This window comes from Delphinus delphis, chromosome 1 (genome assembly GCF_949987515.2).
Source record: "Delphinus delphis chromosome 1, mDelDel1.2, whole genome shotgun sequence".
Lineage (NCBI taxonomy): Eukaryota > Metazoa > Chordata > Mammalia > Artiodactyla > Delphinidae > Delphinus > Delphinus delphis.
This window is the reverse complement of record NC_082683.1, coordinates 28,233,361-28,251,781: the sequence shown is the minus strand read 5'-3', so window position 1 is coordinate 28,251,781 and position 18,421 is coordinate 28,233,361. Positions and strand designations below refer to the sequence as shown.

General features: G+C 38.5%; 1 protein-coding gene and 1 pseudogene across 1 annotated transcript in view; one reads left to right on the top strand and one right to left on the bottom strand.

The window, feature by feature from the left end:
- The window catches only part of LOC132429846 (solute carrier family 28 member 3-like), a 63,953-nt pseudogene extending 61,721 nt beyond the window's left edge, over window positions 1-2,232 (bottom strand).
- PSMB2 (proteasome 20S subunit beta 2) overlaps window positions 2,113-18,421 on the top strand; it is a 37,326-nt gene continuing 21,017 nt past the window's right edge. Inside the window, exons 1-3 of the mRNA XM_060019181.2 lie at window positions 2,113-2,321; window positions 6,688-6,810; window positions 9,725-9,795. Coding sequence (XP_059875164.1) covers window positions 2,231-2,321; window positions 6,688-6,810; window positions 9,725-9,795 — 285 coding nt within the window. The 5' untranslated portion in view covers window positions 2,113-2,230. The remainder of the gene's footprint in view (window positions 2,322-6,687; window positions 6,811-9,724; window positions 9,796-18,421) is intronic.

Sequence of the window (18,421 nt, the reverse complement as noted above, 5' to 3'; positions counted from 1 at the left end):
GATTTCTTATACTCATGGAGCCAACCAAACCTGCAACTCCTTCCCATCTCAAGAGAAATACAAAGCAAATCTCTCTCCTAAATGTCCCTTTTACAAATAAGGAAACCGAGGCTCAATGAATTTTGCACCAAGGTTGGAAGAGGTGGAGCTGGGACCAGAGTTATTTGTTGATTTACAGGTCTCCCACTACTTCAGGGGTCTGAAAACTATGTTGCATGAGCCAAACCCACCTCTCCCCCTCACCTGTTTTTGTAAATAAAGTTTTATTGGAACATTGCATGTTCACTGATTTATATATTGGCTATGGCTGCTTTTGCACTACAATGGCATCATTGAGTAGTTGTGGCAGATACCTTATGGCCTACAAAGCCCAAAATATTTACTATCTGGCCCTTTACAGAAAAACTGACTACATCATGCTGTTTCTGGAACCTCCACAGACACTTTTTCTAATCTAAGATTTGGTTATTCTAAGACTTTAATTGAAGGAGGGATTCTCCCTAATTCTTAGTAAAATAGAACAAGTTATGTCTTGAAAATCTACTTTCTTTTATATTAATGAGAAGTTAGAGAATCTTTAGTTTGACTTAGCTAGAGGGGATTTCAAGAATCCTGGGGAGGAGGAGGAAAGAGCCGGTTTAAAAGATACTTGGGTCCTTTTTTTTTTTTTTTTTTTTTTTGCGGTATGTGGGCCTCTCACTGTTGTGGCCTCTCCCGTTGCGGAGCACAGGCTCCGGACACGCAGGCTCAGCGGCCATGGCTCACAGGCCTAGGCACTCCACGGCATGTGGGATCTTCCCGGACCGGGGCACGAACCCGTGTCCCCTGCATCGGCAGGCGGACTCCCAACCACTGCGCCACCAGGGAAGCCCAACTTGGGTCCTTTTTAAAAATTAGATTTTCCAATTCAGAATTCTGCAGTCTTTATGAATGAATGAATGAATATTGGTATATACAAAGGAAAAAAGTCTGGAAGGATACAGACATTTGCTGAGTAGTTACCTCGAGTGGGAGGAGAAATATTTCACTCTTTGCTTTTGTATTATTTTTGTGTGTGTGTGTATAGTATAACTATGTAATTTTTGCAATTGTAAAACGCAAGCAAAATGACAGAGAAAGGGAAAGAGAAAGGGAGAGAGGCTTGAGAGACTTCTTTCCCAGTGGTGTTTAAAAAAGGATCTTTCTAGGATGATGGATGCATCTGTGTTCATAGTGGAATGCTTGACTTAATGACCTCACTTGCCTCTGGCATCATCCCGTGATAGATGGGCTGCCCCAAACTCCTCAGGCTCTGTGTTCCTTCATGGGCAGAGAGCTGGAAGAAACATTCAGAAGGGAGTAAGGACTACACATTTCTGCAGAAGCAAGTGAATTGCACGGTTGTGTCTGGAGATACAATTGCAACCGGTTTTCCATTTCTGAGGCAGCTAGTATGGCTAGTATGAAGGCTCAATTGTGAAACCATTCAAATGGCAGAAACTAATCATGGAATATATCAGCTTTCCCCGGAATGGCTGCAACATATAAAGGGATGGCTGTGCTTTTTCCTATTAAAATATGAGTAATACGTGAGCACTGTGAAACATTCAAATAATACGGATGTGTACAAAATAAAAAGTGAAAGTGCTCCCTTCAAATTACCGTTACCAGAGGTAGCAACTACATACAATTTGAGGTTGGAACATCATAAAAAGATCTTTTACGATTTTAGTCTTCATGCTTAGATCTTTAACGCATTCATATTTTACTTTTATGAAACATGTAAAAAGGGGTCCTTTCACGTTTGTATTTTTCCTACTAGCTTGCAGGTAAGGGGTTTCTGGCGATATTTTACCGAGTACCGAAGGAAAACGGCCATCCAGAGACGCATGCCTTTTGGCACACACGTGTGCTCGGCACTTTATATATAGTGCATGACTCCCTCCTCAAGCGAGTGTTAAACTCTCAGTTATAAATAAAGAAACTAGGCATTACATAAGTGAAGTGGTCTGTACTGCCGGGATTGCAAGAGACCTGGCCAGGGCCAAGAGGCGAGGAAAGATTTTTCACACACGCCCACTTTCCAAACTCTCGCGACAGTTGTACGTCATCCAAGAGCGCCGTTGGCCGGGACGCTAGCGAGGTCTGTGTCGCGCGGATCTTTGCTCGGTTGTGCTGTCTCACCGGTGAGGTCGAGAAGCCCGCCAGTCCCGGGCTCCATCGAACCTGCAGTCCCCGGCCTCCTGCCACCATGGAGTACCTCATCGGCATCCAGGGCCCTGACTATGTACTTGTCGCCTCCGACCGGGTGGCCGCTAGCAATATTGTCCAGATGAAGGACGGTGAGAGGAAACATGGGAGGCCCGGGCCTGGGTATAGGGGCAGCCGGGAGGAGTTCGTGGGGGGGCGGTTGGGTGAGTACCAGGGAGGTCTGGGAGGTGGAACCCCGACTGCCCTGGTCTGCACTTGCTTAGTTTTAGAATTAGGAAATAGGAAGACAAATTTAGGGCCTTGACTTTCGCTCCTCCCAGGGCTCCTGGGTCAGTACTCTTCTCTGGCTTTTGCTGAATGCTTGCTGGGCGAGAGTTGCTTAAGGGAATTAAGTTTTTAAGTGTCTAAGCGCCAGCCTGGCTCCAGGATTCCTAGATCCCCTAATCTCTGATAAATTTCCTGTTGTTGGGCTGATGACGTCAGTTTGCTGGCAGCATAAGGTGGGATCTTGGGGAGAGTGAGAGACTGTGGGGCTAGAAACCTGGCATTTGCCTTCCGCGGCCTGTATCTTCCCGAGTCTTAGCTCTGATCCTTCTTTTCCAGGGCACTGGCTGCCTAGTTTTCCTTACATTTATGTAGCTAGGGGAGTTAGGAAACTGGAGCCCTGTCACTTACTTGCTTTATGACTTTGTACAAGTTTTTTCTCAGTGCTCAGATTTCCTCATCTGCTAAATCGGATTAGTAATACCAACCTCAAAAGCTTGTTGGGAGGATTGAGTGAAAAAGTTTTGTGCAAATGTTTAACACCATGACAAATACTTAGTAGTAAACATACTAAGCACTTATGTATGTATTATTTTAAGCAATTTACATTAATTCATTTACCCTTTTGAAATGGGTGCTATTACATTGCCACTTTACAGATGACAGTTCTGAGGCATAGAGGTTAAGAAACTTGCCTAAGGCCACAAGTGGCAGAACCCAGGTTCAAACCTATGCAGTTTGACTCCATATCTTTTGCCATAACTGCTATACTATACTGTCTCCCTACAGTCAGTACTCAATAAATAATTTAAAAAAGATTTTGGTTGCTGATCTGTGGAATTGAAGAGTGGGTTTTCGTGATTGATCATAGGCATACTGCTGTTAAAAGAGTATTATACTTTGGCTCAGATGATTTAATGTTCATTTGATAAATAGGTTTTGGGCACCTATGTGTCCATTACAGTGCTAGGTGCTAAAGGGATGCAAAGAAGAATAAGATGTCCTTACCTTAGAAGTTACAGTTTAATAAGGGATTCAGATATTAGTACAGATAATTATGACACAAGCTAGAAAATGATGCTGCATATGAAAAGTACAATCAAGCTTCTCAGGTAGTGCAGAGGAAGCAGAGTTGTTTTTAGGTACTCCAGAGGAAGAAGAGATTCTAGTTGTAGAGACTAGGGAAAGCTTTGAGAGCAGATAACAGTTCATTTTGGGCTTAAAGAAAGAAAAATTATTAAATTTTAAAACATTTATGGTATGGATTGTTCCTCAAGTCAAATTATGAAATTCCATGATTAGTTTGTAGAAGTTTTATTTGTAAACCATGTTTTCCAAAAGAGTCAATTTGTTTTTTTGAGGGTAAATCTGTCCATTATTTTGAATATTAAGACCTTTGACATGCAAGTGAGTTTAGCGTGAAGTAGTGTCTAGATAGAGCTATAACAAAGTCAGTACGTTTATAGGTGTTGTTTCATCACATTAATGAGTATGAAATCATTTTGAAAAATAAAATGTGTTTTAAGCCTACCTACATACACAGTACTTCTAGGTGTTATAGGGTATGCAGTGTATTGGGTATAATCCATAAAGGTATCTAAGACATTAAAAAAACAGGAAACAAGATGATTTTATATGATGAAAGAAGTATCACTAGTAAGTATTAGGTTAATTTTTAAATCAGTGGTTTCAAAAGTAAATCCTTATGGTATTCAGAGAAAAGAAATCACTGTGGTCTATAGAAGAAAGATGAATTTGAGCTAGTTCTTGAAAATGGTTGGAAATAACTGTACTCAGCTCTGATTTTCCCTATAGTGTTTTACGATATAAAAATGTTTATGGGGCTACCCTGGTGGTGCAGTGGTTGAGAGTCCGCCTGCCGATGCAGGGGACATGGGTTCGTGCCCCGGTCCGGGAAGATCCCACATGCCGCGGAGTGGCTAGCTAGACCCGTGAGCCATGGCCGCTGAGCCTGCGTGTCCGGAGCCTGTGCTCCTCAACGGGAGAGGCCACAACAGTGAGAGGCCCGGTTACCGGGAAAAAAAAAAAAAAAAAAAGTTTATGGTAGAAGCTTTGGAGTAGCATGAGGACTTTTTCCTACCTTTCTTTTCATGAAGGAACTGTGTAGAGTAGGCAAGAATGCTGAAAATGAATAACCTTTTGAGATTCATTTTTCTCCAGGTATAAAATGAGAGTGATACTTCCAATCAGTTTTTTGGTTTGTCACTTTGTAAGATATTTTGATACTATAGAGGAGATATTTCCCAGAGATTGCTTGCTTATTAAAATGGCACAATTCTTCAGTTTGGTTATATGCCACATTTCATTTCTCTTCTGGCTTGTATAGAATTGCTTTTAAATTACAGTACCTCAGCCCACACAGATTGCTCTTTTTTCTGAATTCCTGTAACATGTATAATCTGAACTACATTGTCTCACACTGAGTATGATAATATTGTACATGTACAGTTTTCCCCACCTATGAGTTAGGCAGGTGTAAGTGATAGTATTACCATATTACACACTTGGAAACTGGCTTAGAAAGGGCAAATAATTTGCCCGAGTTCAGAGTGCTGAACCCAGATTATAACCAATGTCTATTGGGTTCCAGTCTAGAGTATTGTACACTCATGTTGCTTATTTTGTTGTCCGTTTGTATCATGTATGTGGATCTTTTAAGTTCTTTGTCAAGGATCAGAAATTTCCTAGAGCTACATAGGCTATTTCCTGCATAACTCAAGGAGTAATTAGCATCTATCACTTTTTTTTTTTTATATCCCCCTTCACCAATCACTGGCCACACAATAGATGTTTAAAAAACACTTTTGGCCTTGAATTAAGTTCATTTCAAAATTGAACAGTTTACTGTCTCAAAATTTAGCATTTCTTCTAATTGTAACATAAATTCTTTGTAAACAAGCTCCCCCCACCCCCCTGAAATAAGAACAGCTTTTTTTCTCATTATGATAATAAACTTATTAAGTAATATTTTCTTACAAAGATGATGCATATTAAGTATAGACATTTTAGGAAATACTCATAAGCATAATGAAGGAAATAAAAATTGCCTGTACTTTTGCCACTGGCAAGAACTCAGATGCCAGTGGCATCTAATTCTCTTTTGGTTTTTTTTCTTTGCATAGATAATATATTTATAAGTGAATTTTTCTCTTTCATAAACAGTTTTGCAAATTAATAGTCTTTAAGTCTCCTGTAGCCTATAACAAATAAAAGTGTGTTTATTTAGGAGTTTCAAGGCAATTTGATACTATCTACAGGCACATTTTATGTGGTTCCCCCCCCCCCAAAGTCTAGGAAACCAAATTACTGGTATCTACAACTCTCAAACACTTGTAAAGTACTTAACTGTAGCATTCTGTTTTTAAAATCCTATTAAGAGATTTTGACATTTCAGAAGCTTTCAAACAGGAAGCATGTCTCCCAGGGAAGATTATTCAGCACTATTTGAAAAACGAAAAGTGAAAGTGAGAGTAAGATAGGGAGATTTAGCCTTTTTCTGAAGCTACAGACTGAATATGGAGTTTTCTTCCTTGGGCATTAATTGCTATCTGAATATTTATTTATCTGTTTAATCTGAATGAGTCTGGTTCAGTTAGATAAGATTAGAGCATTGGGATTTTTGAGGTATTTTTAAATAGCTTAGTATTACAATATTTGTTAGAATTTTTGCTTTGGCATTCATTTTAACTTTCTCTTTGCTTTGGAAATGGAGTTGGTTTACTTTCTATGGTGATTTATATTCTTAGTTGATTTTTTGTTCTTTCTTGACATGGTTCCTTAATTGTAGCACCGGTAGTTTTCATATATGTTTTTGTATGTGTATATGTTATAGTTAACATTTGTATTTGTGGAGACATTTCAGGGCTTTGTAATCATGAGCCTAAAGATAATGGCCATTATTGGCTTGATTCCTTCAGTTTCTTTAATTGTTGTTCATTGTATTTCAAGTGCCTTGATGTTTTTATGTATATTTTCAGTTATCAGCTTTTACATATATTCTCCAGCTGAAATTGATATTAATAAAATATGCAGATGAATTTAACATGCAGAGTGAGAGTAATTGATACAGTTGCCCATTAAAGTCTTCTAAAAACAGTGATTCATAAAATTGTTCAGTATAGTAATTGTTAAACCTGTTTATGGTTGCCTATGTAATAAGAATAAATTTCTGATCAGGCAGTTTCTAACAGTGTGTGTTTTTTCTTTGAGCAGATCATGACAAGATGTTTAAGATGAGTGAAAAAATCTTACTCCTATGTGTTGGAGAGGCTGGAGACACTGTACAGTTTGCAGAATATATTCAGAAAAACGTGCAGCTCTATAAGATGCGAAATGGTGGGTAATACTTAGAAAATGGCTTTGGTGGGTTTGTCTTTAAATTTGTATTGAAAGAGAATATTCTCTACTGGCAGTTCTATACATGAGCAAACCAATGTGGTCTTATTTTTATTTGAGTCTTCTTATTTTTGAAGCCTTAGCTAGATCCTCCTTCTGATCCTAAAGATTTTCTACAAAAATCCCAGAGCAGAAAAGAGAACCATTACAACACTAATACTTGGGGGATAAAACTAATACCATCTTGAAAAATGAGCATGTTAATATCAGACTTTTTAAGTGTTAGAGAATGTGATTTGAGCTAAAGTATATCTGAAATCTCAGACCTAAAAGACCTAAGTTAAACTTGGTTTTACTATTTTTTTTAATGTGACAAATCACTTATCCTCTCTGAACCTTTATTTTCCTTATCTCTAAAATGGTATTATTGGGAATTCCCTGACGGTCCAGTGGTTAGGGCTCCATGCTTCCATTGCAGGGGGCACGGGTTCAATCCCTGGTCGAGGAATTAAGATCGTGCAAGCCGTGTGGTATGGCCAAAAACCAAACAAACAAACAAATAAAATGGTATTATAATAATATTAATGAATAATATGTATGAAAATGCATATTTGTTTTTAAACAAAATTTAAACTCTGTGTAATTGTAGGAGATTTACTGTGTCATAAAAAGGTTCTGCCTTGCCTCTCTGGTAGGTTCTTGTCTGGGGAGGTAATTAGGATTTTTGTGAGATATTTTGTGAGCTCTCTCTGCGGCTAATGAACTCTTATCCACTGGGAAAGCCTCCCTGTGAAATAATACTAGCCACTAGCCCTCTGATCCAGGGAAGTGTATAGTGATGCTCCAGCAGAAAGAACCTTCCTTCCAGTTACTTACTTCACAGTGCAATAATACTGTTATACACAGCACTGCTATAATGTGGCACTGTGAAGGAGCTTAATTTGAATATAATTGTATGTGTAAAATGACTAGATATGATCTATTTGTATAGTTTTTTAGGCAGCAGACTTAGCATCATGCATTAAATTCTGTAAATATTTTTGAGGGCCTCATCTATGTTAAGCACTCTGCCTAGTACCACAGAGAATTCAAAGATGAATATGGTTCAGTTCCTGCCATTCAGGAACCTAAAGTACATGGTGTTTAGGTTTAAGCAAGTTTAGAATAGTTTAATAATTATTTTTTAACGACTCTACTTATTGCTTGCATGGCCTGCGAAGGATGCCAGTGTTTCTGAAGTACAGTCAGTAGAGCAATACTTCACTGTCCTGTCCCAGGAGAGGGAGGAGGAATAAACAAGAGAGGTTCTGTTACGTAGCTGTCAGGGTCTAAAGTCAGTGCATAAAACAAAAATTGTATGTGACTAAAATTAAGGTAAGTCATATACTAAAAATTGTATATGACTAAGCCCCTTAAGCGGGGGACTTCCCTGGTGGTCCAGTGGTTAAGACTCCACGCTTCCAATGCAGGGAGCGTGGGTTCGATCCCTGGTCGGGGAACTAAGATCCCATATGCTGTGTGGTGCAGCCAAAAAAAAAAACCCTTAAGTTACCTGTCAAGTATAGTTTTGTGCATGTATCCTTACACAGTAACTCTTATGCATATTAAAATTTAAGAACTAAGCCAAAATAAGGGAAATAAAGAAAAATCTATATGCAGATGATCAGGCATCAGACTTTTCTGTCTTTAAGATAATTGTCAAATCCTTCGTACTGTTTATAGAGGGTCAGGTAGAGAATTGAAAAGCATTCCTGCTTATTCAGAATTGCTTCCATCATAGTTTAACATGTACTAGTAGACTTTTTATAAGGATGAAATTCAGTAATGTATGTGAAAGCACCTAGCATAGACCCTGAAACATAGTAGCTGTTGTATAAATATTTGTTAGAATTTTAATCTACATCTTACCTGCTGTGACACTGGTGTTTGGAATGTTGTAGGAAATAACCACATGCTCTCTTTCCAAACTGGCATATTCTGTGTGGGTCTACTGAATTGTGGGTCATTCTTGTGTCTTTTGGCACTAGCCCCATTTTACTGGGGAATTAATTCCCAAAGTGAGTGCATTGTTAATGCACACCTGACGCCATTCCTCTGGGCTGTACTTTTGCTGGCATTACAACTTTATTTAGAGGTTTTATGCTGGAGATCCTCTATTTTTTTTTTTTTTTTTGCGGTACGCGGGCCTCTCACTGTTGTGGCCTCTCCCATGGCGGAGCACAGGCTCCGGATGCGCAGGCTCACTGGCCATGGCTCACGGGCCTAGCCGCTCTGCGGCATGTGGGATCTTCCCGGACTGGGGCATGAACCCGTGTCCCCTGCATCAGCAGGCGGACCCTCAACCACTGTGCCACCAGGGAAGCCCGAGATCCTCTATTTTTAAAATATTGTAGATAGTGATAGAAACATTTTTTCCCTGTGGCTTGTACTTTTGAAAATATTACACTTCTTAATAAAATGTCTTTTTTTTTAAAGAAAAGAAAACCTTATAAAGTATGTCTCTGAGGCTATCCTAATTTCCAGCCTCTCTTTTCCCGATATCCCTTTTTATATAAATTTTAAAAATTGTCATCTCAAGACCTCTTTCTTTTTTTCCAACACCTGTGTATTTGTACCTCTTTCCTTCTACAGAGGAAACCACAGTCTGTTGATGAAGGAATAGCTTGAGCAAGGCTATGAATTTGATCTCACTGTAGAATAATTACCTTGGTTCTGTTTTATGAACAGTAATTACTGCCAGTACTAACTAGCTATTTCACAGCCGTTGACAAGAAGTATGATTGCACTCTTTATTCGGTGTATACTCTGAATGTCCAGAGGGTGGTAGGCTGTAAGAACAGGAGTAGTGGAAGGATTTGGGTACTGATATTCCTTCTGCTTCACTTTAAATATGATTATTTATCTTTCATACCAGGTTATGAATTGTCTCCCACAGCAGCAGCTAATTTCACTCGCCGAAACCTGGCTGACTATCTTCGGAGTCGGGTAAGCAATATAGCAAGCAGCCTTAGGAGCAGAGAAATCTGTGCTTCTTTTCTGTTCCTGTTACACACGAGTAGTATTTTTGCCCTATTTGGCCTTCGTGAGCCCTTACCATTGCTACTTGTTATTTTTCAGTCTTGTTGGATTTGTTTTTTCTTTCTGCATAGTTGCTAATTAAAGCCCAGAGGGTGAATATACATTGCAGAGAATTTGGATGGGGTACACCAACAGGAAGGCCCTGTGATGGCCTTTTAATTTTCTTTCAGTGTTTTCATAGCAAACCATGTTTCGTATTTCCATGGTTGAATTACTCGGTAGTAGAGATAAAACCTTAAAAATAATAATGCAAATTTCATTTTGAGATTAACTGTGTCTTTCAATGACTCTTCTTGCCTATGCACACAGAATTATTCTTTCTCACTTATTCTGGCCTTGTTGTTACCTTAGAGCTGTCACTGTTCCATTGACAGCATGTTAAAAGATGCAACATTAAGTTAAGGATTGAATGAAAAAAGAAAGAAAGAAAGGGGAAAAAAAGCCTTGACTGTATTAAAGATTGTATAGGATGTGCTAAGAATGTTCGTATGATTGCTAAAGGTGTGTATTCCCTTCCCACAGGGACTTTGTAAACGGAGCTTTACCATGTGACCTTACCCCCTGTGCCTGTTTACTCATCTATGAAATCGAGATAACTTCCTAACCCTGCAGGAGTGCTAGGAAAATGAATGCTTGTAAATCATAATATTTAACATTCATGTGACTTTTGCCCAAAGCATTTTGCTTAATAATTTAATCTACTCACTAGTCCGCTGAGATATATAGCAGTTAATTCTCTATCAGTGATACGGAATGAAAAGCATAAAGTGGCAAAGGGATTAGCTGCAGGTCACACAGCAGGTCAGGCAAAAGCTACACTAATGGTGCCATAATTACTTGCCTGCTCTGCCTTGACAGCTCCTTGGTTTTTCAGTAATGTTTATAGAACATAGTTTGTTGTTTTTTTTTTCCATCTGGACTTGATTAAGCTGAGTTATGACAGAAATCAAAACAAGTACAGGCTTTTGGTTTATTTTAGTTATTTTTTACAGATCTTTAAAGCAGTTTATTTTCTAGTGCCTAATAATGCTGAACTGAGAACTCAATAAATAGAATCTCTTTTTTAAATTAATTAATTTTTATTGGAGTATAGTTGCTTTACAATGTTGTTGTAGTTTCTAATGTACAGCAAAGTGAATCAGCTATACATATACATATATCCCCTCTTTTTTGGATTTCCTTCCCATTTAGGTCACCACAGAGCATTGAGTCAAGTTCCCTGAACTATACAGTAGGTTCTCATTAGTTATCTTCAATAAATAGGATCTCTTTTTCTGTCTTTGACCAAGGGGTTTGTGCAATATGAAGGATTATGAAGTTTGAAGAGAAGCTAGAAACATGATGGGTAGGGGAGAGGAGACAAATTTACATGCATTGTTTTGATCTGGGTGAAAGGTCAGTGGCCTTTTTTGTTCATTTCTCCACCAGAGAGGAAAATGAATCACATATGACCTTTCCTGCCACTTAGAATTTCGTGTGGTATTCAGTAAAGAGTGTGCTGTGGCTTGTTGTGTAAAATATTCCTCTGACTTGTCAGGCAGAATTGGAATAAGAATTCCAGCTTTGGGCACAATAAACACTTGTCTTAAATGCTACAGACATAAGTGAGTTAAGCTTCTTTTAGAATTGAGATAAGAGTGGCAATGTGCTTCATGCAAATGTAGTGAATCCGGTTAATCTCCTAGCAGAAATGTTTGATGTCTTAACAAATAAATATCCCTTGTAGACAGTGACATGGGGCTCTTGTAAATATTGATTACCTCTGCCTTGTGCTTCTAGGTCCAATCCCTGCTCCCCCACCCTCCAGTCAAAATAGATTGTTAGTTCTAAAATACTAATTCATATTTCAGTCATTTTATTATGGAGAGAGAGGTGATGGTAGTTTTTCAGTCTTCCTAATAACTAAAAAGTCACTAGATTTGGTACATTTGTATAGTCACACCAGTTGGCACATGAGACTTACTTTAAGTCAGCCAGTTAGCATGTGTAACTTTGTGTCTGTAGCTCAAATTGTTTGATTTCCGGTTTGCTGTGTACTGTGCTGTTTGCCAATTGTTTGTAAATTGGTTCTTTAAGATGTAGGTGGTTTAGCTTGTTGGTTAAACACAGTGTCTGGAATTACATTGCCTGGGTTTAAATCTGCCCACTGACTTGCTAGCTATGTGTCTTTGGACAAATTCTAAGCTTAATTTCCCTACTTATAAGATAATGGCACCTACTTCATAGAGTTTATAAAGATTAAATGAGGTAATCATGCGAAGTTGTTAGCACAGTGTATGGCACATAGACCTAATTAATAAATTCACTTTTGTTTTTATGCTGCTCTTACTGTTTGGTCAAAGAAGCAATTTAATAGCTATAAGTTATTTTCCTATCGGAGATTGTTGTGCTATTTTAGTTGAACTGATTTGCTGGTAAAGAGTGGGATACTGATATTGATAAGGAAAATAGAAATAAACCAACATTGACCATCTATTATGTGCTAGGCTTTTTTCTAGATTGACGCAGTCCAGTATGGTAGCCACTAGTCATATGTGGCTAATTAAATTTAAAATAATTAAAATTATCAATAGATGAATGGATAAAAAAGATGACATATGTGTGTGTGTGTGTGTGTGTGTATATATATATATATATATATATATATATAAAATGGAATATTACTCAGCCATAAAAAAGAATGAAATTCTGCCATTTGCAACAATGTGGATGGACCCAGAGGGTACTAAACTTAGTGAAATAAGTCAGAGAAAGACAAGTACTCTTATCATTTATATGTGGAATCTAAAAAATAAAACAAATGTATATAACAAAACAGAAACAGATTCACAGATACAGAGAACAAACTAGTGCTTACCAGTGGGGAGAGGGAAGAGAGGAGAGGCAAGATAGAAGTATGGGATTAAGAGACAGACTACTATGTATAAAATAAATGAGCGACAAGGATATATTGTACAGCACAGGGAAGTATAGCCATTATTTTGTAATAACTTTAAATGGAGTATAATATATAAAAATATTGAATCCCTGTGTTAGATACTTGAAACTAATATAATATTGTAAATCAACTATGTTTCAATAAAAAATTTTATTTCAATTTAATTTAAAATTCAGTTCCTAGGTGAGAGTCTCCTGGACTTTGAAAGAGAAATAAATTTTTGTTTCTTTAAAAAACTTTGGTTCCTCAGTCACATTAGCCACATTTCAAGTGCTCAATAGCCACATGTGGCTAATGGCTACCATAATGGACATTACAGGTATAGAGCATTTTCATCATCATAGAAAGTTTTCTTGGACAGTGCTATCCTAGATAACCATATATGGGACCTTATTTAATGCTTCTTATGATACCATAAGATGAGTTAGTCCCATTTTGCTTACAGAGATGCTAAGACTGGTTAATAGAAGGGTTAAATATTTCTCTTATGTGTCCAAGTATACGAGAGGAATATTTCTCTTATGTGTCCAAGTATACCAGAGGCACATATATCATCTATAAAAGGCTGAAGTAAGACTCTTAACTTCAAATACCATACTCTTTCATACTGTCTCCTTTATTAGTTACTGGACTAACGTACAAGTGTGCTTGTTCATTTGGGGAGGCATGAAATGTTCAGTTCTACTAAAAAGTCAAGATTTCCACATAGGATTATACAGTTAAGGTATAAATATGTGCCCATGGTAGGTGTTCAATAAATGTTTGCTGAATAAGTGTCATCCAGTTAGGTCCACATATACCATTGAAAATGTTATTGTGCATTTATACACTGGAAGGGAATTTTATTAAAGTATTCTTAATGAATAGGTGTTACTTCTTCGTGTAAGAATTAAAGATATGAAATCAGCAGGAGAAGATGAAAAAGACACACAGATTGGAGGAAAAAATCAAGAGCCTTCGTTTTAGTTTTTATTTAGACGCATGTGTACAATTAAGTTGGTCTGCTCCTGGTTAGACCCCAACGAACGAGAAAGGGCTTATTAGGATTTTGCTATAGGTTTGACTCCCCAATCTCAAATATTTTTTTCCCCCCAATCTTTTTTTTTTTTTTTTGCGGTATGTGGGCCTCTCACTGTTGTGGCCTTTCCCGTCGCGGAGCACAGGCTCCGGACGCGCAGGCTCCGGACGCGCAGGCTCAGCGGCCATGGCTCACGGGCCTAGCTGCTCCACAGCATGTGGGATCTTCCCGGACCGGGGCACGAACCCGTGTCCCCTGCACCGGCAGGTGGACTCTCAACCACTGCGCCACCAGGGAAGCCCTTTCCCGCAATCTTAAATGCTTATGAGGCTTCTTTGAGCATGGATTTTGGAGTCAGATATACCAAAGTTCTGGTCTCTTCTCTGGTATGTACTAGCTTGTGTAATCTTGAATAAGTTACTTATGTTTCCTGAGCCTCACTTTCTTCATCTGTTAAGAAGGAAGGAGTGATCAGTTGTGGCAAATTATATATGCCATTGGTTTAATAAATTTAATAAAATATATTTTGAATGAGTGAATGGTAACTCCCTGAAAAATAATAAGTATTTAATAAATGACTCCATCATTAAGGAACTGCTAGATTTTTAACAGGATTATTTTGAAAAATTTGTAATGACTTACAGGCATAGTTTGCATGATGCTTGTTTAACTTCTTATGGTTTGATTAATGGGCTACAGAAGGGAGAGTGATGAATTATGGAGCTATTTCTTGCTTGAAATGAATTATGTGGCACATTTGATGTAGTCCATATGAATGCCCTAAAATTATCTGTTATTATCCATGGAGATCTCCGTTTTACGTATGTGGGAACTGAGAGATGAACCAGCCGGATTTGATATACTTGGGGAACGCAGAGTTTGTGACAAGACTTAGGGTAGAATCCTGGCCTCCATGGTGTGTAATCTTCAGGGCTTTACTATACTGCTATTCACTGGCCAAAGTGTTTTCAGAGAACCTTTTCTGAAGTGCTTGATGAGCCTTTGGTAATTTATCTTCTTATGGGGCTATACCTGTAAATGTTTAGCAAGCAAACAATAGAAATAATGTTGGAAAAATATCATCCAGCCTGGTATGGTGGTTTTCAAACTTTATGACATGAAGCTGCCTCAGGAAACTCACCAAGGCAGACCAGTGTAATGAAACTTTAGCTCTGTTTCATATAAATCAGCTCAATTTTTATCTATTTTAATTTTTTTGCTTTGTTTTTTTCTTGTTTGGCCATGCCGCATGACTTGTGGGATCTTAGTTCCCTGGCCATGTATTGAACCCAGCCTCTGGCAGTGAAAACACCGAGTCCTAACCACTGGACCACCAGAGCATTCCCAACTTTTATCTATTTTATATATAGGAATTCCATGTAAGATTTTATTTGAAAAAGTGACTTCTCTGTCCCTTTCCTACTGAAGTTTGAAAACTAGTATAATTGAAAGATCCCTGCTGCAGGAGGTATAGCACTAGCTCTCCCATGAGCTAGATGAAAAACCTTGGGAGAAAAAGCATATGGGTAATTTTTATGGTTTCTTCCAGCTCCCAAATAGCATGATTTAAAGATCTGATGTCAAATACTACAAAGCTACAGTAATCAAAACAACGTGGTATTGGCACAAAAACAGACATATAGATCAATGGAACAGAATAGAGAGCCAGAAATAAACCCACATACCTATGGTCAATTAATCAATGACAAAGGAGGCAAGAATATACAATGGAGAAAAGACAATCTTTAGCAAGTGGTATTGGGAAAGCTGGACAGTTACATGTACATCAGTGAAATTAGAACACTCCCTCTCACCACGTACAAAAATAAACTCAAAATGGTTTAAAGACCTAAATACAGGACATGCCACCATAAAACTCCTGTAAGAGAACATAAGCAAAACATTCTTGGACATAAATTGTGGCAATATTTTCTTAGGTCAGTCTCCCAAGGCAAAAGAAATAAAAGCAAAAATAAAGAAATGGGACCTAATCAAACTTAAAAGCGTTTGCACAGTGAAGGAAACCATCAACAAAACAAAAAGACAAAGTACGGAATGGGAGAAAATATTTACAAATGATGCTACTGACAAGGGGTTAATAGCGAAAATATACTAACAGCTCATAAAACTCAATATCACAAAAACAAACAACCCAATTAAAAAGTGGCCAGAAGGCTTAAATAGACATTTCTCCAGAGAAGACATACAGATGACCAACAGGCACATGAAAAGATGCTCAACATTGTTTTTTCGTTTGTTTGTTTGTTATAAATTTCTTTATTGTATTTATTTAATTTTGGCTGTGTTGGGTCTTTGTTGCTGCGGACGGGCTTCTCTAATTGAGGTGAGCGGGGGCTATTCTTTTTTGTGGTGCATGGGCTTCTCATTGTGGTGGCTTCTCTTGTTGTGGAGCACAGGCTCTGGGCACACGTGCTTCAGTAGTTGCAGCACACGGGCTCAGTAGTTGTGGTTCGCGGGCTCTAGAGCACAGGCTCAGTAGTTGTGGTGCACGGGCTTTCTTGCTCCTCGGCATGTGGGATCTTCCCAGACCAGGGCTTGAACCTGTGTCCCCTGCATTGGCAGGCAGATTCTCAACTACTGTGCCACCAGGGCAGCCCTCAACATTGTTAATTATTAGAGAAATGCAAATCAAAACTATAATGAGGTATTACCTCACACCAGTCAGAATGGCTATCATCAAAAAGTCTACAAATAATAAATGCTGGAGAGCGTGTGGAGAAAAGGGAACCCTTGTACACTGTTGGTGGGAATGTAAATTGGTGCAGACACTATGGAAAACACTATGGAGGTTCCTTAAAAAATTAAAAATAGAGTTGCCATATGATCCAGCAATCCCACTCCTGGGCATATTTCCAGAAAAGACAAAAGCTCTAATTCGAAAAGATACATGTACCCTGATGTTCATAGCAGCACTATTTACAACAGCCAAAACATGGAAACAGTCCAAGTGCCCATCAATAGACAACTGGTTTAAGAAGATGTGGTATATATACACAGTGGAATATTACTCAACCGTAAAAAAACAATGAAATAATGCCATTCACAGCAACAATGATGGACCTAGAGAATATCATATTAAGTGAAGTAAGTCAGGTGGAGAAAGACAAATATTTTATGATATCATTTATATGTGGAATCTAAAAAAATAATACAAATGAACCTATATACAAAATAGAAACAGACTCACAGACTTAGAAAACAAACTATGGTTACCAAAGGAGAAGGGGATGAGTGGGGGTTAAATTAGAAGTATGGGATTAACAGACATAAACTACTCTACATAGAACAGGTAAGGAACAAGGATTTACTATATAACACAGGGAACTATATTCAAGATCTTGTAATAACCTATGATGAAAAACTCTGAAAAAAAAAATATATATAGCTGAATCACTTTGCTGTATACCTGAAATGAATACAATCTTGTAAATCAAAACTATACTTCAATTTAAAAAAAAAAAAGATCTGATGTCAGGACCATAACCTGACTTGAATTTATTTTTTTCAGTGAAAGGGAAAGAATATAAAGGAGAGAATTTCAGGTATCAGTCATTTCCAGACGTGACTCGTCTCAGCACTCTGGCCTGAATTTGAGTGTGTTTGGTCTGGTTAATAGTAGGCAGGTATTGTGTGGTCCTGTCCTAGAAGAACCCTGTTGCTTTGAGCCTTCTATTCAAGGGACAATATTGTCCTCGTGCCTTTGGTGGCTGGCCCAAAGATATCTGTTTATTGGTATCAGTGAGGTCATGTGCCCTTGTGAACAGATGGCCCAGGTGGAACCTTGACTTTGCAGGTCTTGTCCCCTAAAAACAACCAACCATTTGTTACATGTGATTAAAATATCACTAACAAGGGTAATTTCACAAGCTTTGGCAAACGTGGTTAGCAGGATGTGACATGACACAGCACTGCCTTCTTCCTCCATGTGCCATCTCCCTTGAGGCCTCATCTCCCCTGCTCACCCCCGTCTCACCCATGCCCAGGCTTGCCTTCCAGCTCACCTGCTCCAGATGGGTGGCACAGTGGGAGGACACTGGCAAAGGCAGATGTGTTTATTTTCCAGAGACAAAATGTTGTGCTCCTGCATATGGCAGTGCCTTGAAGCAAATGGCAGCCTTTGACACTGCTGCCATGCAGCCTGGGCATCTTGACAGACAGAGCTGGCTTACTTTTGGTGATGAGGAAATTGAAAAAAAATACCAAGATGTTCATCATGAAACTCAGGGAGTTTCAACGCAAGCAGTGTTTTTTTTAGACGTGGAGAGCAGTTTTCTTCCCTGCCAGACCTCAGTTAGCTAGTCAGCTAGCTGGATTTTCACTATGGGCCAAGAGTTAAATGTCTGTTAATTACTTTTGTCTACTAACCTTAATAGAACATAGAGTAAAAACTTAAAACATATGGTTACATATAGATGGACATTCAATGGTATTGTAAGACATGTGCATCCCAGGTCACATCTCGCTGGAATCTCTTAGGATTGGGAGTGGCTCATATCTGCCCCATTGGAGATACCACTGTTCTATTTTTAGTGGTCATTTTGATTATCCAAAGGCCC